Source organism: Theobroma cacao, chromosome 4, assembly GCF_000208745.1.
Source record: "Theobroma cacao cultivar B97-61/B2 chromosome 4, Criollo_cocoa_genome_V2, whole genome shotgun sequence".
NCBI lineage: Eukaryota > Viridiplantae > Streptophyta > Magnoliopsida > Malvales > Malvaceae > Theobroma > Theobroma cacao.
The window spans coordinates 25,227,238-25,253,233 of record NC_030853.1 but is presented as its reverse complement, the minus strand read 5'-3'; the positions used below and the strand labels follow the sequence as shown (position 1 = coordinate 25,253,233).

The 25,996-nt window shown below is 34.8% G+C and overlaps 2 protein-coding genes across 10 annotated transcripts; one reads left to right on the top strand and one right to left on the bottom strand.

Moving 5' to 3' along the window:
* LOC18602557 (ATPase family AAA domain-containing protein At1g05910) lies at nucleotides 645–12,059 on the top strand. 3 transcript variants are annotated; one of them, XM_007034022.2, is made up of 11 exons: nucleotides 645–828; nucleotides 2,456–2,738; nucleotides 3,956–4,057; nucleotides 4,168–6,003; nucleotides 6,089–6,277; nucleotides 6,450–6,592; nucleotides 7,050–7,295; nucleotides 8,109–8,295; nucleotides 9,943–10,008; nucleotides 10,103–10,349; nucleotides 11,408–12,059. In XM_007034022.2, the coding sequence occupies exons 2-11, from the start codon at nucleotides 2,514–2,516 to the stop codon at nucleotides 11,788–11,790; spliced, it is 3,624 nt and encodes a 1,207-aa protein (XP_007034084.2). In that variant the 5' UTR covers nucleotides 645–828; nucleotides 2,456–2,513; the 3' UTR covers nucleotides 11,791–12,059. The 3 variants fall into 3 exon arrangements, with proteins under 3 accessions (XP_007034084.2, XP_007034083.2, XP_017975324.1); XM_007034021.2 differs by having other exon boundaries at nucleotides 11,405–11,790; XM_018119835.1 differs by lacking the exon at nucleotides 645–828 and having other exon boundaries at nucleotides 2,514–2,738; nucleotides 11,405–12,059.
* LOC18602556 lies at nucleotides 12,553–24,496 on the bottom strand. Of its 7 annotated transcripts, none has more exons than XM_018120150.1 (11): nucleotides 24,386–24,496; nucleotides 23,519–23,700; nucleotides 22,358–22,919; nucleotides 20,796–20,946; nucleotides 19,498–19,608; nucleotides 17,315–17,684; nucleotides 16,402–16,626; nucleotides 16,060–16,129; nucleotides 14,307–14,485; nucleotides 13,268–13,334; nucleotides 12,553–12,973 (listed from the first exon to the last, which is right to left on the bottom strand). In XM_018120150.1, the coding sequence occupies exons 2-11, from the start codon at nucleotides 23,654–23,656 to the stop codon at nucleotides 12,825–12,827; spliced, it is 2,022 nt and encodes a 673-aa protein (XP_017975639.1). In that variant the 5' UTR covers nucleotides 23,657–23,700; nucleotides 24,386–24,496; the 3' UTR covers nucleotides 12,553–12,824. The 7 variants fall into 7 exon arrangements, 5 of the variants coding, with proteins under 5 accessions (XP_017975639.1, XP_017975638.1, XP_017975640.1 ...); XM_018120149.1 differs by having other exon boundaries at nucleotides 23,519–23,723; nucleotides 24,386–24,488; XM_018120151.1 differs by lacking the exon at nucleotides 24,386–24,496 and having other exon boundaries at nucleotides 13,248–13,334; nucleotides 23,519–24,176.

Below are 25,996 nucleotides of genomic sequence, written 5' to 3'. Positions count from 1 at the left end.
TTCTGTTAATTAGGATGCAATTAGTTCAAACTCTAATTGAAAGCCCAAGCAACCAACAACAAACTATAATTCTATCTTTACCTAAGAGGATGTGTTTAATGATAAGTATTTCATTTTTAGGTTTTGGTAATGTTTTTTTTTTTTGAAAGTAGGGTTTTGGTGATGTTAACTTGTGTATTAAATACAAGTGGGTTATAAAATTGAACCAAATTGAAGAGATAAGCTTTCTTAATTAATGAAAATTCTATCTCAAATCCCAAAAATTTTCTTTTATGGAAAAGTTTAAATCCCAACATTAAACATTTTGGCTAAGCTCAATTTCTTTATAAAATTTATGGTTCTGCCACTGTGGACACAAACAAACCGTGAAAGAAAGGAATCTTAATTAGGTGTGGTTGTATCTAACCGTTCCCAAATTACAAAACCAATGATTATCAGCCAACTCAGCAAATGCAACCTCCGTTTTCTAAATGTCGAAACAAAGCACATTTAGCTTACGTGGCTAATATTGACTGGCCGTTTGCTTAATATCATTACAGTTTCCAAACATATTTATCTAAGTGTCAGCGTGGACCCGCTTTTTAATGGGTCCCTTTTGGGAAAAAGAGAAAATAAAAGATAGTGACTCGAGCCGGACGCTCACTGAGTCGAATAACTCAGGGAACTCGTTTTCCTTTAGCTCTCTCTTTCTAGGTTTTTGTTTATATACTTTGAGCTCTCTTACAAGCTCCTCGAGGTTTTAACCCCTTTCTTTCCTTGCACTTTCTCGCACTTTCTCGCGTTTTCTCTTCTCTGGTGGAAGCTCATCTCAGCTAGATCTCTGATTAGGTATAAACCACAAAATCTCGGCCTTTAATTTACATTTCTCTCCGTTGTTCCGAACTAAAGTATTGTTATGTTTCATTTCAAAGAAGAAATGTCAAAGTATTTTGTTTTTATTACTAAATTTGAAGGATTTTTTTGTTATACGTTATTTGATTTGGTTAAATTTTATTTTTTGTTTTTTCATTTTGCATTTACATGCTTTTTTCTCTCTGTTTTCAGCAACTCTGTTTCTTTTTTTTTCTTTATATGTGCATGTGCATGTGCTGTTGCTTTGCTCGTTTTTGATTAATATGCTAGATTTAGCACTCCAATGGGATTATTTTTGAAGGAGGAGCACGAACAGTTTGGAATTACCTCGAATATTTGCTTCGTTTGATTTGATCTTTTTTTTTTGTTGTGCTAATAGTTAATTTCACTTTGCAATAATCAAAGGATTTTTTTTTTAGGTGTAGGTTTTGACGTTTTCTCCTCTAAGTAAACACTGAAGATTTTACTTAGGACGAAGTCTTTAATTTAATTGAATGTGGAATAAGCATTGAACAGTTCATGATTTAATATACCTTAGCTTTTGATGAAAATGTTGCTGCTATGAAAATTGGATGTTAGTACGTTAACTGAAGAATGATGTTGTTGAAGTTTCTGAAAACAAACAGAGCGGGAATAATTTCAAAAATAAGATCTTGAAGGATGGAGACACTTGTCTGTTTTCTGAAATTGAGCCGCAGCTCATCTTGGTATGGAGAAAGAGTTGCCTTAAATCTGTTTTCTATGTTTGTACTTGGAATGTTTTTGGAAAGGAGAGAGTTATTAAATGCTCTTGGCATATATGATTAGAAAGTGACAACTAGGCATGTATAGTTCTCTATCAGTCTTTTGAGCCCATCTTGTGCCCTTCCCCTGCCCATTTACCTCTTTTTTATTAACCAATCTCTTATTAAAGCGTGGTTCTGAGCACAATCTGCAAACTGATCCTTCTAACTAGTCTGAGCTCCTTGTTGAAGAAGTTCCTTTGTAACCAGTATGCATCCTTGGTCCTCAAACTCCACATACTTCAGAGGAAATGTGTAGCTCCTAACAGGGAGTAATACGGCCTCTCAAGAAGACATTTTTACCTTTCTGTGATATCTTTCATCATACCTTTTGATGTTCTTTCTTAACATGGTAAAACAAAGATATTTTCTGGTAATGTCCTTGAATGTTTTAGTTACTGCGGTTTTATAGCATCTGAAGGGTCTTTCTTAATCTGCAGCAGCTATCAGGTATCATCAATATGCATGCTTAATACACATGCCATTGAGAACTTAGAATTTTATCTAGTAATGGAAAGATAATTTGGTTCATAAAGATTGTTCTTGCTTGCATTTAGCTTAAAAGAGGATATAATAGGTTTACTTGTTACAATGTTTTGTTCTCTTACTCTACCGTTTGATAGAGGTTCTTGTTTCTATGTAGTTAATGACTTCATAATTGCCCGTGTTTAATTGAGATTATTCTTTGAAAAGTATAACTGTTGATAATTGTCCAGAATCATGTGCCATTAACAATGGCATAATTGAAAAGTTATACATGCAAGAATGTTTAGGCAAAGCAATTTCTCTGCTTATTATTATTTTGTACTTTCCTCTTCAAGGTGTTGTTACACTTGGAAGTTTATGGAAGAATACAATCATCAAAGCTAGTGTTTGCCTATGTATTCAAAAGGATCTGGTCAAGGAGATGGGCCAGTTTCTAGGCCTGTGCGCACAAGTGATAGGCTTAGAAGAAGGCCAAAAGTGTATGGCCGCCCATATTTGTATTACACTCCAACCATCATTCGAACTAGGAAAAGCAAGACAAAGACAAGGACGGCAGCATCTCGCATTGCCAAAATGTTGCGCTCAGGGGATCGGCCAGTGCGGACTTCCAACAACAATGTAAGTTATGCATTCTTATCCAAATGTATATATCATGCTGATAGTCTTTAAGCAGTTTAGAGAAAAGTTTTAGCTCGTCCAGTTTCAATGTGAAGTTTGTCTAGACTGTAGATATCATAAAATTATAAAGGGATTAGGTAATATAAATCTTCTTCTCTTACATGATTATAGTAGTTTTATAATTATATTGCATACATTAAGCCTCTGTTTTGTTGTTGCTTTTGCTACTTTAATTTTGCCATTTGCTTCTTGAAAAGCTGCTATAAAGTAGAAGAAAAAGTTAAAATGCAGAATCATAATTGGTTAAAAATTGGACATATATAAATATAACGCCAATATAACATAATCAGTTTATATCAAGTAGAATCATGCATTTTGTTATCTAAAGAAATTAAATATTTTATTATAATTCTTTGAAGATTTTGTTTGACTTTATATCCAAGCACGCTCTTTTGCTTTTTGCTTCTGGAAGCAAACAGCAACAGCCAAAAGGAGTTTAAGGAGTTTCTGCTGCCATTATAAAAGAAAAGAAACGTATTAGCTGATGCTATTATTTTGCACTTGAAAATGGTTCATTTGTTTCCTAACAGATATGCAAGAAACCATCACCAACCACCTATTTGAAATGCTTAGGAATTACAACATAGATTACTTTAAAGACTATTTTAAATGGAAAGGATTTATTTCAACTTTGCGCCATATGTATAACCTATTTCTTTCTCTTGTTATGCCTACAACCTTTTGACTGCTTTTGCTGTGTCTACATCTCTTGAACCTAGGATGGTCCATGCAGTGTTGAGATGAACTCGGACGGCATTGCAAACTGTTTACTCGTGCTAAAACCATTCCTAACCTGGCATAGATTTTGTTTATGATTTTAGTATGACTGTAAGCATTAATTATTTGTTGACACTTGATATCATAACATTTATGGTGACATTAATTTTGTGTTGCAGCTGTATCATATTGCATTTTCAGATACTAGTTCCTTGTTCTGCTGCTTTCTAGATTAAAATATAGATTCCTATTTCTCTTTTATGTCAGGCATTCTTATAGGAGGCCATGTGCCATATAGGTTTTCTTTAATAAGTTGCATCTTTGCATGCTTTTCATATCACCGCCCCTTCTCTTGAAGCCAATTACATCAAAATGATTCATTTTGTAAATGATGTCATGTATTCTGAATTTGATTAATTTTAGTCATCCTTTTGTTGCAGTCAGGCACACCCAATCTTCGACGTTCGTCAAGAAAGAGGAGAGTTTCTGTGAATCTTACTGGTTATACTGACAGTTCCGGTTCAGAGGATGAAGACATGATGGTAACAGAATTTTGAAAATCAATTTCTTTTCTCGGATTTGGTGAGATATCAATATTAACGCATCACAGAAAGTGTATTCTATTTCAACATCTTACTATTTTTTTTTTCAGAGACCTTCATATCGACCTTTGAGGAACCAGGTTGATAACAGTGTAAGTCAAGATGAGTTTCCTTCTCCCAAGCGTAAAAAGACTATGGAGACTAAAGAAACTCCTCGGCGTGAAGGACTGCGCCCTCGTCGGTCAAAAGCAGCTGCAATTAAACGAATGAATTTGGATTTTGGTGATGAGCAGGACACTTCAGAGGAGAAAGTTGGCGAGGATGAAACTGAAAATGGGAATGATTTAGATGACGATGCTGCAGATGATGGCCAAAATGAGGAAGAGGGTGATGCTGAAGATGAGGGTGATGGAGAGGCTGAGGGTGAAGATGAAGGAGAAGATGATGGTGATGACGAGGAGGGTGAAGAAGAGCAGGAAGGAAGGAGGCGATATGATCTTCGAAATCGTGCTGATGTACGCAGGCTTTCTATGGATGAGAGCAAGCAAAGAGCTAGATCTCCTCGGAGGGTTTTGCATCAAGGAATGGGGACTAAGGTCAGCAGGGATGTTAGGAAGGGTGGATCACGAGTTCATAAGCGTCATCGTCTAGCAAGAGCCGAGGATTCTGATGATTCTCTTCTTGTGGATGAGCTGGATCAGGGGCCTGCTATTCCCTGGGGTCGAGGTGGGAGCAGATCTGGACCACCTTGGCTGTTTGGGGGACTAGACATGCATGGGACAACACCATGGGGATTAAATGTTGCTGCATCTGGTTGGGGCCATCAAAGTGATGCTTTTGCTACATTGACTTCTGGGATTCAGACTGCTGGACCAAGTTCTAAAGGAGGGGCAGATATTCAACCCTTACAGGTTGATGAGAGTGTAAGCTTTGATGAAATAGGCGGGCTTTCTGAATATATTGATGCTTTAAAGGAAATGGTTTTCTTTCCCTTGTTGTATCCAGATTTCTTTGCAAGTTATCACATCACCCCACCTAGGGGTGTCTTGTTGTGTGGTCCTCCTGGCACAGGTAAGACATTGATTGCCAGAGCATTAGCATGTGCTGCTTCAAAGGCAGGTCAGAAAGTCAGTTTTTACATGCGAAAGGGTGCTGATGTGCTTAGCAAGTGGGTTGGTGAGGCTGAAAGACAATTGAAACTTCTTTTTGAGGAGGCACAAAGGAATCAGCCTTCCATCATTTTCTTTGATGAGATAGATGGTCTTGCTCCTGTGAGGTCTAGCAAACAAGAGCAGATTCACAATTCAATCGTCTCCACTTTGCTTGCCCTCATGGATGGTCTTGATTCTCGTGGACAAGTTGTTTTGATTGGAGCAACCAACAGGATTGATGCTATTGATGGAGCCTTAAGGCGCCCTGGGCGATTTGATCGTGAATTCAATTTTCCTTTGCCTGGCTGTGAAGCACGTGCTGAAATATTAGATATTCACACTCGGAAGTGGAGGCAACCTCCTTCTAAGGAACTTAAAATGGAACTTGCAGCTAGTTGTGTGGGATATTGCGGTGCAGATTTGAAGGCCCTATGCACTGAAGCTGCCATTCGTGCATTTCGTGAAAAATATCCTCAAGTGTACACTAGTGATGATAAATTTTTGATAGATGTTGACTCGGTGAAGGTTGAAAAGTATCACTTTGTAGAGGCCATGTCAACAATTACTCCCGCTGCTCACAGAGGTTCCATTGTTCACTCTAGGCCATTGTCTTTGGTAGTTGCACCGTGCCTGCAAAGACATCTCCAGAAAGCCATGAACTATATATCTGACATATTTCCTCCCCTAACAGTGTCATCTGAGTTGACTAAGCTTTCTATGCTCTCATATGGATCTGCAATTCCTCTTGTTTATAGGCCTCGGCTTCTGTTGTGTGGTGGTGATGGTTCTGGCTTGGTAAATATTTTGCATCTTCTTGATTTTTAATAACTGCAAATGTTGGAACCAAAAACTGAATATACTTACTGATCTAGTTCTACAGGATCATCTTGGACCTGCAATTTTACATGAGCTAGAGAAATTTCCTGTACATTCTCTTGGTCTTCCATCACTTCTTTCGGATCCTAGTGCAAAGACACCAGAGGAAGCACTGGTTCATATATTTGGCGAAGCAAGAAGAACAACACCATCTATACTCTATATACCCCAGTTTAATCTATGGTGGGATAACGTGAGTGCTTCCTTTCATTGAGTAATTTTTCATATCTGATTCTGATTAAGTATTAGTTCAATTGAGTGCACTCAATTAAAAGTTGATGATTTTTTGGGTGCTTCAGGTCCAGTTTATTAGTCCATTTCTGTCCTTTCTTTATTTTCTGAGTTTGATGAATATGGTATTGCAGGCACATGAACAGCTAAGGGCCGTACTGCTTACTCTTTTAGAAGAGTTGCCTTCGGACTTACCTATATTGTTACTTGGAACATCCTCAATTTTACTAGCTGAATTTGACGGGAATCCATATTCAGTATTTCCTCAGCGTAGTGTGTATGTCTAACTAACCCTTAAAGTAACCTTTTATGCATTTCTACCATTTCTTTTTTGTGATTATTCTGGTATCATTTTGACCATTGGCAGTTATTATTCATAATCTGGGCTGGTTATTGTTGTCGCCATGACATTTGGTTTTGAATAAATAAACCCTTCTTGGCCTTTCTTGCAAGTTATAGATCTTGCAAGTAATAGATCTTGTTGGAACATCACAGATTCACTCTTTTTTGTTTTATAAATTCAATGTATGAATAGAATAATATCGATGAACATCTCAGATTCAGTCCAACTGCATTCTGTATTCCCTTTTTCTATTTTGTGGTGTTGCTTCTGTTTTGTTGATATTGATGAGCAGGAATTTTACTTTTTCCAAATCGTCCTAGGTATTTATTTACTTATCTTTTTATTGATTAAAACTTAGTTTGACAGTCATGTATTTAATTTTTATTGTCAGCTATCAAGTGGACAAACCATCAACTGAAGACAGATCTTTGTTTTTTGACCGTTTAATTGAAGCTGCTTTGTCAGTCTTGTTGGAGGCTGTGACCAAAAAGTCCCGGGAATCAGAATCTCTTCCTGAACTTCCCAAGGTGCCAAAAGTGGCAAGTGGACCAAAGGTCTCAGAATTGAAGGCCAAAGTAGAAGCTGAGCAACATGCTCTTCGCCGGTTACGGATGTGCCTTAGAGATGTTTGCAACCGGTAAGTTACCATGGTCCTATCAGAAACGCATTTTATAGTATACCCTTTAACTTAGGCATCCTTTTCTTTTGTTGTTCCCTCTGCCCCCTTCATCCTGCCTTTCTATCTTTATCTTGGCGTTATAATCTCTGTGAAGCATATTTCAATCGATTCAGGTGAAATTTAGGACAAATAGACGAGGGAACTGGAACTCAGGTTTCAGTGCTGAGTTGGAATTTTGCAAATGAAAAAACTATAACTAAGATTGGAAGAAGATCTAAAGTTTTTCAAAGTATTGCCCAAGGCATATTAGGTGTATTCTTGTAGAACTGCTTAGTTCGGTGACCTTGAGAGAAATTTATTAGCTAAGAAAATGAAAAAAACTAGTGAAAAAAATTTTGAAACTATGACTAAAGAAGAAAAGAAAGAAAAAGAAAGAGAAAATCTACCTGTAGACATGAAGCTGGCTCTTGTATATCTCTCCCAATTGCAGTGTGGTTTTTGGCTCATTAAATAATTATCGTTGGATGTTTCCTAATGGTCCATGAATTTGTTTTGGGTGTAAGATCTCCTTTGCATGTAATTCTATTTATCAACTTACATTTGTTACCCTTATTTACTCCTGCTTTATCTCCAAAGTTAATATAGCTGGGAAAACCTCAAATTTCGAAGAAGATTGCTTCTAGAATGGGCTTGAAGGTTTTAATTTATTGTTGATTGTTGTTATCTTTATATGAGCTTACAAAATAAGATATATAGGCCTTGATTTATGGCTGAAAAGGGTTTTATTAAACAGTTACTAAGCTGTTTAGACGATGGTTGATCATGTTGCAGGATATTTTACGATAAAAGATTTAGTGTCTTTCATTACCCAGTCACTGATGAGGACGCACCAAACTACCGCTCAATAATCCAGAACCCTATGGATGTGGCTACTCTATTGCAGCGGGTTGACTCTGGGCAATATCTTACCTGTGCAGCTTTTCTGCAAGATGTTGATCTGATTGTAACCAATGCAAAGGTGTGGGTTTGTTATGATTTCTATATGTGATCTATTCTGATTTCCATTTTTATTAATTTAACTTGGTTGAACATGTACCTTGCCACTAATGGATGATGGTTTACTGTGGATTATTTGGGGGATTAACATTTTAACGTGTATGAATGCATGTAGGACAGAGTGGGGGAAATCTGTTTGCTTAGGATCTATGGTAGGGTAGATACCTAGGGCTGAAAATTTTGGGATTTTAGGTTTATTGTTATATTCAGGGGCTCAAATTCATTGGAACTTAAGGGCAAAAGAGTGGCTGGCAGCAGAAAGAGATTCCAAGGAATTTTGTTGCAGCAGCAAAATTGTGGTTTTGAAACTGATTTTACAATGAGCTATTTAAGTGGGAGAAGGATAGAAAAATTGTGGGTTTAGGGCCTCTGAAGTAGTCTATAGAATGGGTTGGATCTAGGATTGAATAGAAATGAAAAGTGAAAAAGCGAGGTATTGCCTCAGTGGTACCCACACCTCACCATGGAAATAGAGGTCCTAAGTTTAAATCCCCTCCCCTAACAATAAAAAAAGTAAAAAAATAAAGAACAGGAAAAGGAAGGGAGAAGAGAATAAATAAGGAAGCTTTGCAGCAACACTATGAACAGTAGTTTCACCGGTCTATGCATGTAGAGAATCAAGGAGGAAGAAGGGGGCACGAGATATTCCTCGTTATCCATGCCTCAAGAAACCAAAATATTCAAAATATTCATAATAGGTCTTTCAAAAAAAAAAAAGAAGATTCATAATAGGATAGTAACCACTAAACATGTAAACAACCAAGTTAGGCACCAAGAAAATAAACCTGAACCACTGCAAAATGCTATAATAATCTAAACTCGTCAAAGTAACATAACTAAGCAAAGGGTAGAGGAATTGCAACAGTTACAGTTCTGACCATTTACAAAAATACCCAGAATCCAAAAATATGAAAATCCTAATTGCTAAAATTGAAATTACATAACAGGGAAAGGAATTAGGTTCTTCACCAGATGCATTTTATAGACAGGTACACATGAATGCATCTAAACTGCACATGCATTACAAAAAAACCAACAGTCGCATGCTATGTACATGAGAGTAGAATCTGAATAATTTGCTAGTTTATTTATCTTTACTGTCAGTCTATTGTTGTAATCTTCTTTGACATTAAGTTAAATGCAGATATTATTTCTTATGTCAGGTAAAGGATCACTTGGAAGTTTGGTTTTATTACATACTATACACAGTAGACAAATCTTCTCTTGTTGTTGAGACTGGAATTTTATAACAAATATTCCAATCTTCTCCTGATATCCTGTGTATAACATGAACTAATGTGTACTTCATTGATATATTTTTCCACTAGGTGGGGATGTGACAAATTAGTGGAAGGTGACTTACTGACAAAATTCATGCACAGGGCATGTCTTTGTATTGCATGCTTTGGATTTTTTAGCCCTGTGGATGCTTTTGTCTTTTTCCATTGTACACTTGTCATGTATTATATGTTTCAGTTCTTTGTGCCAAGTTCTGGAAACATATTGAAAGACTTAGTAATAAATATTATCTGCATTATCTTCCTTTTTGTCTTGCTCTGTTCCCATAAGGTTTCCTGTGCCTGATTTGCTTTGCTTTCTTGAATTTCAGGCTTATAACGGAGATGATTATAATGGTGCTAGGATTGTTAGTAGAGCTTATGAACTACGGGATGCAGTACGTTTACTCGTTCTTTTGCTCCAAATATTCTTCTCATTACTCTGGGGCTTACTTTTTTTTCTTTTCATAATCTTAATTTCTTTTCTATCAGGTACATGGGATGCTGTCACAGATGGACCCTGCACTGGTTGCTTATTGTGACAAAATAGCTGTCCAAGGGGGTCCAGCACATATGCCAGATGATATAGGGGTGTCTACTCTCCCCTTGCTACCTGTTGTGCAGCTTGGAACTGTCACTCGAGCAAGTGCCCGACTTCGGAATGTCCAGCCAGAGGTCAATCTTCAAAGTTATGAGGCTTTGAAAAGGCCAAAGAAGAATGTTGATACTGTCCTTGCAGGTATTTGGATGTCTCTTATGTGTGTATACATAGATTTAGCTGACTCTCACTAGGTGCATGATCAGGTGGGTTTAGGATAAGTTCACATATTTTGTTACTAAGATTTGGATTTAGTTTTCTCAATTGGCATCCAATACCAGGATAGGCATATGGTTACATTTATATTATGAAGGGGCTTTTCCCTTTCAAAAGTTCTAAGCATTCAACGTTATCACTCATTCATTTAAATCATATCTTGGAATCACTTAAGAACCAGAAGGTAACAGTTGGCAGGCTCTTAAAGCAGCTGTGTCAGTGTTTTTTGATTAATAATTAGTATCCATATATAATACCATTTCTAGGGTAAAAGAATCTGGTACTTAGATTTTGGTTGGTGGTTTCTTTCTAGTGCTAATATTTGCCCCATAACGTGGAGTATCTTAAAAGTAGAAGGTTTTCGCTTTTCTGATTTTGGTCATTCATTGTAAGCAATAAGTTTCCGTCATATTTATTTTAGAAATCTCATTGCAAATCATGGTTTTGATTATGTTCCAAATCCTAATCCTAAGAAGTGTAGAATATGTGATTTATCACCCACCAAAGGGTGGGAGCCAATGAGTTAAGAAACAGGGTAGAGTATATTGTGAAAATCATTGTGTTTACTTACAAAGGTATATGCAGTAGCCAGTCATGCTTGGAGATGGCCTCCTTCAAAGTACCAGAGCTGCAGATGGTTTAAAAATGTTCTTCATGCCTTTGAATTTAAAACAGGAGTTTGTATCAGGCTTAATATTGATTACTAGTATGAGATGGGAATCAATTATGGAATGAATCCCTCTGTCTACCTCCAGCCCACCATACCGCATTTTGATATTTTATGCGGGTTCAAAACCACAGTATCCTTACCAGAATAAAGAAAAGAAGCAAATTATCATTGTTTTGTAGTTTCTTTGATCACCCTATAGTTTCTGCACTTTCTATAACAATTATCTTACTGATGATTATTCTTTCATAATTTAGTTAGAAGTGTTACAATGGTCATGACTTATCAAATTATCTGTTCATTTGTGCTGCAGTAGAGGAAAAATCAAGGATCATAGATTCAGTACAAACCAAGTCATCTGAAGCCCTGGAGGCAAACGAGATAAACTGTGAGAGGCCTGAATCTACTTGTGGTGATGGCAACCAGCAAGAAAGTTGTACAGAAGCTTCTGATCTGATAAATGGGAGTGGATCCGAGGACATTAGAATGGCAGATGACGAGATTTCAAACCAAGTGGAATCTGCCAAGCAACTGTTTGTGGAGCGAACCAAAAGCTACAGTATTCCTCAGCTGGAAAGGCTGTACACTCGTATTATGAAAGGGATTTTTGAAACCAGGGACAAAGGAGTTGAAGATGATCCCAAGCCTTCAATTTTGAAGTTCTTATTGAAATTTGCTGAGGATGAGGCCAATTTCTGATCTCAAATGCCTCTCCTCACAGAGAAAGAAAAACAAAACAAAAAAAACCAAAAAAAAAAAAGGAAGAAGAANAAAAAAAAAGGAAGAGAAGGAAACAAAAAGGAAACCCTTTAGGTAGCTGTAAAGTCGGGATTTTCTTTTCTTTTTCAATTCATATTATTGAGTGAAGGCAATCTGTGTGTGTCTCTTTGGGTGCGTGTGGTATATGGTGTGCGCTCAAGCAGACATGCTTGTTAGGAATACAAGCCATGATTCAATTTCCATCTTCATTTTGGAAGGCTCCAAATTCAGGTTACGTAGTAGTACCATGTTAAGAAATACAGCATACCCCCCAATATTATTTAGGTCTTTTATAGTCCAGCCCCTCCACGATATAAGGCTGAGATGAAGCATATTCTTTCATAGGGGTAAATATGCACGTCGTAGGAGGCTCTCTCCCACTTTTCGATGTCTATCCAGAGCTCAAATTTCCAGGCAGTGGGATACTCGTACATGCAACTCTTGATAGATAAGCAATTTCAGAAATGTGCTGTCATAGTTTTTATACACTGTCATGTTATTAAATTCACGTTTCATCGTCAATGAAGTATTATTTTAAAAGAAATAAAAAATTAATAAAATATAAATTTTAATATTAACTTTTTAGTTTTTTTTAAAAAAAATGATCATTTATAAATAAAGTGTTAAGATTTGATGACGTGTATCAGATATTTTTTCGTACTAAAAATAGATATTTATATTTTTCTCTATTCTCCCGCAGAATGAAACTAAAGTAAGATGTTCGACTCAAGCAAAAATAAGAGCTGCATCGTTTACTAAGAGGTTGAGCCAATACCAATCTGCATTAGCCAACGATTTACCCGGTAAGTGCTCCACTCAAGGCACACCAACTATAGAACTGAAAATACTAGACTATATAAGCAGTTTAATTCGATTAACCCTAGGTGGACTGTAGATGTCCTCTAAACAGTTAATTAGATGGGAACAAACAAAAACCATCATCAGTCCTTGCCCCATCTACCTTCAGCCTAGAACTAAGGGGCTGGAGTTAGCATGCTATTCAGCTTGGCCAACATCTCTGCTGCAGCTGATCCTCTTGCTTCTGAGGGTTTAGGACAAGCATCGCCCACACTTGAAGACTCAATATTCACCCCTTTTACAGTTACTTTGGCTTGATATCCACCTTCAAAATTCAAAATAGACTCATTAGTTCTTGCATTTTTCTTGTTTTATTAACACTTCATTCCAAAGCAATTAATGGCCATACACTAGATAATAAGGTAATTTGTTAAAGACATCTCACAGTTAGAGAAACATGACTCGAACATGAAGGAAGCAATCAAAAGCCTATCACAGAACAATCGTTCCTCAAAAATCTCATCATTTACAGATCGAGAGACAGGAGCAGCTATAGCATTTATACCGTATTAAATTGTATAACATATTTCTGAATGTACCTTGAAGTGAAAGATCTTACCATCTGATGGAAATACATGATAAGTTGGTAACATCCAATTGTTCTTGTTGCATATACCATCCAACTCCTGCTGGATGAGAAAAATTTTAATCATTATATGCTAAACAAGGGAAAAGCATAAAAATTCCAATTTGGAATTACGGCTTAAGCTACTACTTTAAGGGCTTCAAAAATATAAAAATGGTCAATACTAAGATACTACCCCATCCCCTAAGGAATTACCACTTCTTTAATTTTTGGATTCCCATAATCAATGTCTTACCACTTATCAAGAGCTATACTTTTAGGTATTTTACTTTCCAATTTACCTTTCAAAAGATCACATTGAGATTTGCGCATTCTTATACTCTGCTTGCTAAAGGAGAGTTTTTGGAAGACAACTTTAACTTCTAAGTTTATTTTGAAGCTTGTGTCATTTTTTATGGAGACAATGATTATGGAAAGAGGTATTATAACTTCTGTAATAAAGCACACAATAGATCTCCAGGTGAACGGGTGCCTATATTTACTGGTATTCAGACATTTTGTGTTAAAGCAATCACTTTCTAGAATAAGGCTTCGTTTGTTTTGACGTAAAATATTTTCCAAAAAGAGTTTTCAGGACTTATACTTGTTTGGAAAACTGAAACTTATTCCAGATGTAAAACAGTCTACGGTTCAACGGGAAAAACCCCCGTTGACCACATCTCCGGAGAACTAAAAAAAGGTTTAGATCTAAAGAACGTTGAGAATTATTTAGATTTAAAAATCCTAATAATGATTTAGGTCTAACAATCCATGGTTTCTTAGAAGGTACCCTTTGTATAAAATTTTTAAAATTAGAGTCATGGTGGAAAATATTTTTTACAAGATGATCCAAAAGACAAAAAATGTTTTAGACAGTTTATCCATATAACAGAAAACATTAAATTTTCCTATAAAATATTTTACACAAATAAATTTTCCCCAACGAAGTTTTTTTCCACTTACCAAATGGACCGTAAAATGATATTTGAACTACAAATGGAAAGAAAAGAAGAAGTCTTTTGGCTAAGCTTGCCTGACATGGATTTTGGGTGCTGAGAGCTTCCTCTGACAATCTGTTTCTTTTAATGTAATGAGTTGAACATTGGTCCTCATAATCATGGGATGTCCTCCCTTGGCTAGCACTCCTTAGACAAACATCATTACAACCTTCTATGATCAAGTCTATCTTTAATTCCAAATCATCTTCTCCACCTATACAAAGTTGGAAAGAAATATTAACAAATCAGCTTTGAGCTATTTAAATTTACTCCAAACCCTGAGTTGTTTAACCCAAGTCATAGAGTAAAGGGACCTGCAACTTTCTAACCTGTAACCTTTGATCTTGCCTTAACAGTTCCATTGAGATAGCAAAGGATCAATCAATAAAGACTATGAAATTAGTAAGCATGTGCACCTCTTCTGGTTTAAATAAAAGAACTTGCACTCAATGACTTGCTCTGCACAACTGACTTATTAAGTTAAGTGATTGAACTGGAATTTATCTCCTAAAGCAATTAGAACTCCATAATGCATTAAAGCTCATGCTATTTTTAACATACTTTGCTGAACAGGATTTGTGACTTCAGGTAAACCCTAAAAGCTAAATGAACCTCATAAGAGTAATGGAATCTCCGTATAGATTGTATTTAACACATTCCAAGTAAGTAATTGTCTGAAACTTTGTTTATTAACTTTAATTATGCTGTTTATGACTTAGAAAGTAATGGTCTACCGACAAGAGAAAGTAATGGAACTTAAATAAGGTGAGTCCAGAATGGCAATAAAATAAAGACAAGAAGAAAAGAAAGAAATTAAAAAAAAAAAAGGAGACAAGCAAAAGAAGGTGAGTCCTGGAGAAAACAATCATCAACTAAATTTCAGAAGCCCCTCTAGCAAATGTAATTTACATCTCAGAAAGTACATAATGCTTGACTTTAACTCGTAGCATAGTAAAGAGAGTTAAACAGTCTATCGGCACAGTAAGCCTTGTATATATAATCACCCATTTAGTTGCTGCGCATTTAGCAATAGCTAAAACAGCATATTAGGATTAGGAAAGGTAAAAATCTAAAATAAGAATCCAAAATGTGATTACCATTTGTTGTATTTCAATGAAAATGACCGGAACTTCACATTGGAAAAGCGAACTGAATTCCTGGTCACCAGAAAATCCATGTGGCTACTACTTTGACTCAATACGCATAATTCAGACTGTCATTCTCAAGGCCACCCACCCACTCAGTTCACCCAACATTCACACCCTTCTCAAAAGAAAAAAAAAAGGGCAAAACCAAAAGCAAAAACTACCCGTCTTTCTCTGATTTTGGGGTATTTCTGCATGTACAGGTTGGCATGAATATTTTCTGCCCCTTTGCATTTTTTTTTCTTGTGTTCTGTGGCTGAACTGTGTTGCCATTTAGGACCCTTGTAATGGGGACTTGTTGCTTTTTTGTGGCTGAATTGTGTGGCCCATAAGGTCTCTTTGTAACAGGGGATTAGCAGCTGAAGGGATTTTTCTCTACCCTCTCTGCTTTTTTCTGGCAACCCCCTTGCCAGCTCTTTCAGTGAAATGTTCATGCCCTTCAAAAAAAATATATATACACAAGCAGATGACTCTGGTTGATTGTGACTACACAAAAATTGGATCCATTTTAGTGTGTTATAGCACAGTGGCACACTAACCGTTAATCAAAAATACAGAACTATAAAAGAAAAATAGGAAAGAACAGAGCATATCATCGATTAAAGAAGATGAAGCATAAAACAAGAGCAATGGAAAAAAATACCACTCAAAATAGTTTGGATCTGTTTATCACACTGAGCAATCTCATCTCCAATATTGCGTAGCTGACGAACCTAAGGATGAAACAAATATGAGATAAAGGAGAATGAATCACTTCAAAATGGGACTTTCAAGGATAAATTATAGGTGATTGTATTCAGATGTTTAAAGACTGCTGCCTATACACAGGTTATCTGACTAGATATTACCAATATCATCTACAGAATAAATGTGGTCAGCATACTACTACAAGTTCAACTGTCTTTGTGTGATTGATTAGTCAAAGAAGGCATGCATTTTAAGCACCATTTGACAAATGAAAAAAATAATAAAAAAAAAATCATACCAGTTTATCCCTTTTTCTATGTAGAACTCTCCAAGCAGTTTCTGACAAGATGTGTTCCTTTGAGGCTACAATATTTTGTAGTTTGGCAGAATATTCGGAGTTGGACTCATGAATAACTGGAGCATGATTGCCTGTAGGCATCCCATCCTGACAAGAAGGCATATATTTGCATGCTGCTTTTCTAGAATGACAAATGCTTTGAAATATCGAATCAACCACCTCAAACTGCACCCAAATTTCAGGATTACATTTGATACAATAACTAAAAAGTAGACAAGAAAAGAATAGTGAAGCTTAAAAGGTTAAACAAAGCACCAACAAATAACTGAATGATAAACAAAAGCCTAGCTTCCTTGGACTGTTTGACCCATAGCATAGGCTTCTTCTTAAACTAAAAAGTTGTTTTACAAAGGGGCTTACAAGGAACCAAATAGGGGGTGAGATTTCTGCCAATGTGGTACAGAGATACTGGTCTGGTCTCCATGTGTATGCCCAACAAACCCCCTTCAAAAACTGACAAACTAATACTCTTTTTAATTTATATAGTTATTTTGGCATGCATCAGTAGATCCACTCAGCATGGTTAAGTGATGAGTGCTGAAATAAAAAACATCCTTAGTGTACCTTGTTAATAATAAAAATTCTCAAACCTAATGAACATTTTTCAATTGTTAACTCAACATTGTTATGTACCATGTGCTGAAAAAATTTCCAGTACTAAGTGCTGAAAAAATTTCCGGTACTAAGGGCTGAAAAAAATTCCAGAAGTTGATATTATATAAAATATTCATAGTGAATCATGTTGACTGCAAAGAAATACAGTATCTAGTTCCTTTGTTATCGAACAAAAATTCTCTAATCTAATTAGCATTTTTCAATTGTTGACAAATCAAAAGCAGTTATTAGCCCACACCTTAGCAACATTAGTTGCACCATCGGAATCGCTCTCTGCAAAAGAATTCATCTTTAGCTGAGCATCATGTTGGACTTTCTCAGCAAGATTTTTGCATGTTAATGTTTGTTCAGAGTAAACCACAAAATTGTCGTTGACATCCATATTCCAAGGCCCATCAATAGCATCCAAGATGCCATCTGTACAAAGCTCATTCTTCTCATTCTGATTTTCTGATTCAGCATTGGTGCTGTTACTGAGAGCCTCTACTACTCCACCACTAATCATATTTCTATTTCTGTTATTAACAGCTTCTGGCTCACAAGGTTTTTCTGTCATTTCAGGGCCATATTCATTTACCACTTCCAGTACTGACTCCTGATCCTGTGAACTGTTTGGAAGAACATCCCCGCAACAGAAATTGTAAAGGGATAATCAGAAAAAGTAAAAAAGGAAGACACATGCATACATACACAGGCACACAAACATAAATAACATTAGTGAGATATGGCAGAAGTAATCCATACAAATATCCATTTAAATAGGAAACTTGGGTGGTAAGTGAACTCAAGTCCAGTGATAGCAGCCACCGAAGGTAGGCTAAGGTTGGGAGCTCAAGGAGGCTTTATTAGTTAAAATTGTCATGTAATTTATATTTCTTCAAGTTAAACATTGCAGGTTTGATCTCATAGGTCCTTTTTCTTCAGTTTCAAGTGTTAGGGACTACTCTGGTAACTTCAGAGTTGCTATAAACACAAGATTTTGAGTCCAAGGGTCTTATTTTAGGCATTTCTTATGTTATTGGGTTCTCCTTTGCAGCTTAGGAGATGGTTTTAAGTCAATTTTGTTAGTTTCTATTTTGGATCTCAAACAAGGTAATGCTTTCACTAATAGAAACCTATTTTCAAGGATTTCAGAATTAGTACCCTTTGTGAATGCATGAAGCAGTCAACCAAAGGTGTAATGCCCAAGGAAACCTACTTGTGCAGCTTGGAACTTTCTTCTTCTCCTTCTATTCAATTTTGTTGAGTCTTAACTAAAATTCAGAACTGAAATAAGTTGATTTTGCAGTAAAACCATAAATACTACTTCTCATGACCCCAGTCCTACCTACAATAATTCACCTATAGAATTCAACCCTAAATTCAAACACTGTTCAGGCACTGTTTGTAAAACCTGGACAGCACCTAACAACTAGCTAGACCCCCAATTTCTCCCTTGACCTTGATTCCAGAATGCATTTTAACCATTTTTTATTATCTTTTTAAACCTCAAAGAACCTTGCAAGTAACTTTAAAAGCCAAACAAGCTCAGTGTCCCATATCACAGTGTGAACGAATAATCTTCCAAGCATATACTAAAACAAATGCGAAGCACCTAAGGAGGGTAAGCCTGATCGGGGGCCAAACCGAGGGCATACTTCTAAAACAATTATTTTCCTGTTAGGGAAAACAGAGTTTGATAGGGATATAAATATTTCTTCAGAAAAGCTTAGCCAAATATTTAAACTCTAGTATCAATATAATGGTACATGTGGTAAAGTGAAACGTTCAAGATGATGACAAATCCTATACTCCCAAATATTAAGATCTAGTGCTCAGGTGAGTGATGAGAACTCCACGAAATCCAAATCGAACTTGCAAGAGCTTTATGCAGAGAAATCATAACTTCTAAATTAAAAGCATGCAGATAATAGTGTATTACAGCATATATACTAATCTTCAATATTTTTCCTCTAATTACAGATCAACCAAACATCTCAAAAACAATGTTTCCCATCCTTATTTTTTGTGTTTGTCCTTATGATTAAATCCAAACATCAAGCATCCCCCAATCTAACAGTTCAATGAACTTTGTATCGCATAGCAAATTGTGCATGACACACTTGGCATCATACGTAATATTTCTAAGTAGACAAACATTTGCATTTTCCTAGATTGAAACAGATATTGGTTTTTCCACATTTACAAATATGATTTTATCTGTCCTCTAACAGACAGAAGCACTAACCTACAATATAGAGCAAATTTATCATTTAATAACAACTCCCAGATGACATTTAATGGATGTATATAGTAGTTGTCTCCACAATTTCGGAGCAACCTGTATGAGAATTCAACTTATCATACAAAAACAACAATCTAAGCCTTTTCCCACTATGCAAGGGGATGTAATTTAGCCTACATTAAATAAATATCACAAACCTCAAGAACCATTGAGAAATGATCCGTACAAAAGGAAGCAGGTGGAAGTATTCAACAGCAGAAGAGTGCATCCAGTGGGAGGAATTCTTTTTGACTAAAGGACCCTGCAAGCTAATAATGCAAGAAGCTTAATCAGCAAATTTACAGTGTTAATTTTTTATTCAAAAAGGTAAATATGAAACAAAGAAATAAAATGGTAGCCAATTCATCCATGTTCTATCAGCTCTATTTTACATTATTTATACAACTCTACTTTACAGAGTTAGTCTCTTACCAGCTTGATCTGTTATTTTACTAAATTAAGTGGTACCCCAATTTTTCCCTCCTCTGCAAGTAGGTACTTACAAACTGTCACTCTCCTACATTATCTAACCATTTCTATTACTTGATTTATCAGTTTTTAACATTTTGTATTATTTCTAAAAATTCTGTTGGCATACACTTAGGATCCATTTTAGTTGATATTACTTACGTTTTGTGTTCAAAAAAGTTATCATAAAGCAAAAGCAAATAGTAGTAAAAGGCAAAATTATATTTGATAAAGATGAGTAAGTGACCAAACTAATTTGAACATATAGTTCTACATAGAAGTAAAAGTACACATTCTTTACACGTGAAAGTCAAATGATAGGTTTTTAATCTTCCAAAAAGTTTTTTTTTTTTTTGCTTACAGATGCAAACGCACTTTACTTATTGCTTTTGGGAGCAAAAACAAGTTGTAAAAGCAATGACCAAGTGAAGCCTTACTTAATCATCATTCAAAAGAAAAGACTTGATACATAAAATGGTCCATGGTATCAAGTCCTGCCACAATCATACAAATGTCCAACTGGTATCAGTTCCTATCACAACCGTGCAAATGTGCATTATCCCAGTTCCTACAATGATACCTCATGATATTGAAAACTTTCACAATGATGTAACTTACGACTGGAAGACAATTGCAGTGAAAGCATGTGACAATAAAGTGCATTCAGCCTACCATCTTCATCTCTATAATAAGTGCATCACTCTATTGATGTAATTAATATCACTCTCAAGCATGAAATCTTGTTACCTAAATAAGCATTCACTAACCAGTCTGGACTCTAGAAATTAAAAACAGATAGGTGAACTCTACAATATGCTCATGTACAATACCAAACCAAACACATATCATTTGGAAAGAGAATAACACTAACCCAATTAATATCTTCAAAACATCCCTTTGACACCACCCAGAGAGGAAATACCAGAAAACAGAGATCACATGACAAGCAAATAAAGATAAAAATAAATGGCATTCACTAAAATCAAACCTGTTAATAACATCCTTAATTGGTATCCAAAGAGAACAGTCTTTTTCTGCATGAACGCACTGCATTATGTAAAAGCGAGTGGCTGTCTTCTCTTTACTCAAAGAATATACAATATGGCTCTCTATGATGGTGAGGTCACTTTGACTGATGCCTGTTCCATGCATAAGTTGTTAATTACCAACTTATCCGCAAATCGTCCAACAATTAAAACCATATTAGAAAAAAAAAGGATAATAATTTATGTAACAGCTATTTCCCAGTCCAACGAACTCAATGATGCAGCTGATCATAAAATACATGGTCTATGTGTGTGAAGATGTATGCATGTGTTTGTATTGGTTTGTGGGTTCTTTGGCTAGTGTAAGTGTACATTAAAAGGACATCATAGTCGAGGCATCAGGCTACTAGTGATACACAAATTTAGCCAAAATCATAAATTCTTCAAGAACAAAGAAGCCTTTCTGATCCTAGGAAGCATAATTGGAATTTGCTAGGTCACTAGTGCAATTATTTTTCAGCTTATCAACTTTCAAATCTAGTGTTACTTTGATAACGTTTGCTTTTGGTCCACTAGGTCTTATCCTGGGTGTAGTTAGTTATTAGGATTATTTTAACTCTTTAATTTAAATAAATAGGGCTTTATTCCTTTATCAGATGATTTCAGGAAAGCAGCTCCAATTTAGAATTAGCATATACATACATACATATAATATATATAGACACATTGTTTTCTCCCTGCATACTTTTTCTTCTTTCAACTTTCCATTATTACAGTATCTGGGTAGTTCTTGCTGACAAAAAGGGAATAGCACCAATGAACCTGCTGTATTGTAATCTTGCCACTACTCCCAATTTCCGACAAACAACTTCATTCAATCCCATCCAATTTTTTGTTATTAAATTCTTCCAGTTTAAACAGCAATTAAATATTAACGCTGAACTCCATTCTCTATACTAACAAACCTAAAACCTGCTTTTCCAACCCTAGGCCAGTATAGACCTAACTGTTAGTTTCTTGAATCAGTCCTTCACTACATTCCTCGATATAAACAGCATAAATGAAATTAATTCAGTTTAATACAGCCTAATCCTAATCCTTTGAGGTTTTCAAGCAACATCTTTTACCTTAAAATCCAAGCTGCTGATTTAATGGTTATATCATTTTTCCTAATAATACTTTTATGATTGTAATTGTATTGCTAAATAATTTAAACATATCATGTCAAATGTGTATAAGCCAACATCTAACTTGGTTTGTTAGGAGAAAACAAGGATTCTTCAAATTGAAAAAAAATTTTGGCAACCATTGATCTTTTCCAACAAGGAACATGATTATTCTGTCAAACAAGATGCAAACAAGACAATAGTCAACTCAAAGTTGATACTGCTAAATGCTAATTCTTCAAGACTTTAATTGAAGCAACTGCTTTAAATTCAATATTTTAAGCTTTTAATATTTGCTACACTAAAAGGATAACAATGAGATTCTTTACTACTAACTGCCTGGAATCCATATTTAACAAATTATTCAACAATTAACGTGTAAAGTGTTGGTAGTTTACCATTATTTGTTGCTTCCTTGACAGCTGAGAAAGCAACTTGCTGGAAGCAACTTTCATCAGCACCCAATTCATCTTGCAAAGGTTTATTAGGGGTTCTTTTTCTTTTGTTCATATGCTTTTTTTCTGTTGGGTTTTTATTCATATGTTTTGCCTCAGTAGAACCATCTGAACTGCAACAGAACACAGGCACATCTTTTTCAATCACTGACCATACACCCTCAGCAATGCTACCATTCTGCAAGGCACAATTCTCTTTCCTCAGGTCAATTAAAAATATAGCAACTTTTGAAACTGGCCATCCCTTTGTGCTTGGAACCTCCCTTGATGCATCTAAACTTGTAGATATATCACATGCATCCTTGATGGCTTTCTCTGTCAAGGAAATCTGCTTCCCAAGGTCACTCAATTCAGTATCATCAGACCTTAGCATGAGATTCATATATGACTTCAGATTTGGTTTCGCGACTAAAGCCAACTTACAAAATGGCTCAAAACCAAGATACTCCAAGTGCAGATGTCTTTTCCGGTGATAATAATTGTAAAGCAACACAACAGCACGCACCTAAAGGAGAATTACAAAAGAAAAAGAACAAATATAAGAGTTGGATTATACTGACCACACATATATGCATCTATTCTTGAAAGGGGGTGCTTGTGCATTTCTACAACCCTCTAGCATAGACATCAGCTCCTGACTAAACCTTTTTAAATAACTACTTCTAGTCATTCCTGCATGGTACAAGCTCATTTTTAACAAATCACCACCAGGCAATTCTTGAACCTTTTCACACCTCCTCTCCTTGTAAAATTTAAGATGAATGCACATTGAACGTAAACAAAGCATTAAAAGTGCATATATTAAGAAAAACACACATAGTCTACTAAGTCATACTCCCATTTCAATCTAATAGTATTAGAACCCCAAATTTTGCACCAACTGAATTGCATTCTCCTCATTCTTCTTCACTTAATCTGTGTCCAGAATTCACTAATGCGAAAAGGACGTAATAGAGGAGAAGCATAAAAATTCTCCATCACTGATTAGCTAAAGCAATTTATCTTATCAAAAAACATGAATCCCCTGCCATGCAGAGTATGTAATAGATTATGGATGTGCATAACAAAACAAAAATATAGTATTTGGATGCGAAGGAAAGGCACCTGTTTTGCGACTGCCTGCTGTTTATCTAGTGTTGGAGTTTCCCATAAAGAATATTTACTAGGTAGCATAGGCTCAACCAAGTAGTCCAAAAATGCTTGAATAGCATCCTCGGTTGGACACACATTTGAGGTGTCCATGCTCTCTAGCCTGCCTAAGCACTACTCTCCTCGAATAATTATATCTATACACCAGCAAAGAAAATTTCTGGAAATCAACACGTTAGTCTCTTTAGGGTTTATTCATCAAAAGAAACCTATTGAATTACACATTTAATAGCAGTCCAAGTAAGCAAACACTATGCTAAAACGCATATTATTTACAAATAAGGTTCAATTCTTAAGGTATTCTGAAGATTTCTAAGTCACTAACATGCTCAAACATCAACAAGAAAAATCACATAACAAAATTAAGACCCCTGATTCCTTCCCTAAGGCTTATCCAACAGTACAAATTGAAAACCAATAAGTGCATGTGTGAAACAAATTAAAGCAACAAAAAATGTCCAAGAAAAATCATAAATTCTTTTTTTTTTTTAAAAAAAAAAGAAAACCCAAATTTTGAATGTTACCTCTGAACTTGAAAAACTAATCATGGCAACAAATATCAAATCTTTTATGTCTAGAATAATTTCCCTTTTCCAAATATATAAAATATTTAACCCCCAAGGAAAACTTTAAGCAAAAGAAAAAAAAAAACACATTAAAGCAATCCAAGAAAAATTTACAATTCTTTTTCACAAAACCCAAAACTTCCTAACAATTTAGATGTTTGTTTGTTTTTACCCCAAAAAAATGCTCTTAATAAGCAAGAAATCACCAGTAAAAATGGAAAATAATGATTAAAAATAGAGAAAATAGAGAATGTACCAATTTTTTTCTTTAAAAAATAAAAGAGAGAGGGAGGGAGAGAGATGAAAACAGATTTTGGGGCTTTTGATTTTCTTTGTTTTTTTGGTTGAAATTGAGAGTTAATGTAGTGAGTGAGCTCTCTCACTTACCACTGTTGTCCTTTTTTAGAGTCCGGGGAAAGCAAAGAAAGCGTTTGCCTTTATAAGTAACGGAAGGCCATTTACTAATTTATTGTGATGCAATGCGACGTCGTTTCTTTGATCCTTTCATGTTCACGCGAAAAGGGCGCCAACGCCTCTTGGATTTTCCTAATTTAATAATAATATTTGTCAAATTTAAATATAAAAAATAACATATTCATGTATCTAACCAATCAAAAGAAATCCTCATCTTTTTAAATTTAAGTATATTTTTCAATTAGCCACTTAATTTCAATGTAAAGTAAAAAATAATATATTATCTTACTAATACTTATATTTATTAGAACTTTCACTTTACATTTAATCTGATTTATTTTTATTAATACAATAATATACAATATATTTTATACGTTTTTTACCTATTTTTACAAATAAAATTTTCAAAATAAAAAATTTTAGCATAATTCTGCCACATTTTACCTATTTTATATAAAATAGAATGTTATTTTACCTATTCTTCCTTGTCTAGATTAAAACTTTTTAACGACCTTTTACAATTAATGATTTTCAAAAAAAGGAATTTAAAGGAAACAAATTGATATTGAAATATTTTTAATGTGTAATAACATCATGTTACCCTTATTATTGTTCTTTTTTTACATTCACAATTGTCATATAGTTGAAGTTTTAAGACAATAATATCGATTTTCAACTATTTTACATCATATATTATGGTTTTAACTATTTTACATTATATATTATGATTTTTATTATTTTTACACATTTATATTGATATTTTAAGAAGATTAATTTCATTTTTAATTAATATCTTATTCATTTAATTAAACTATCATATCCTATGAGAATATTTTTGAATTGAAAATTATCTAAGTCATCATGTAAAAGACTCTGTATTTGTATTTTCAACCTAATTTTATGGGTCCATATCTATGGACAAGGTTTCAAATTATATTTTCAATATAAAATTCATGACATTTCTTTAATAATGTGTACTCTAATAATATATATATGTTTGACAATTGAAAAGGTACATTTGTATCACTCATGAGAATCCTACATTAATAAAGATTTGAATTTGTTATGATACCGTCATCGAGCTAATATCCTTTTCATAAAAAGCTAACTTGATGGTGCAATGTCATTGCTTGTAAAGCATCTGAAAACCTGATACGCTTGATTTATGATATTTGAAAGCATCTTGTTTATTTATTTTTTGAAGTGATTTATTTACTCTGTCTTGGTGATGTTTGGTGTGAAATAGAATAAAATATTGAGCCTGATACCACTTATTATAGATTTATATTTTTAATTCAAAAAATATATTTAATAAATATTATTTTTTTTTAAATCTAAAATTTATATATTTTTTACTAATATAAATTTTATGACACAATATATATTGAAGTTATCTTAATCTTAAAATCTTTTGCAAGTGTCTCACTCTACTGAACATTTAGTTATATTTTAA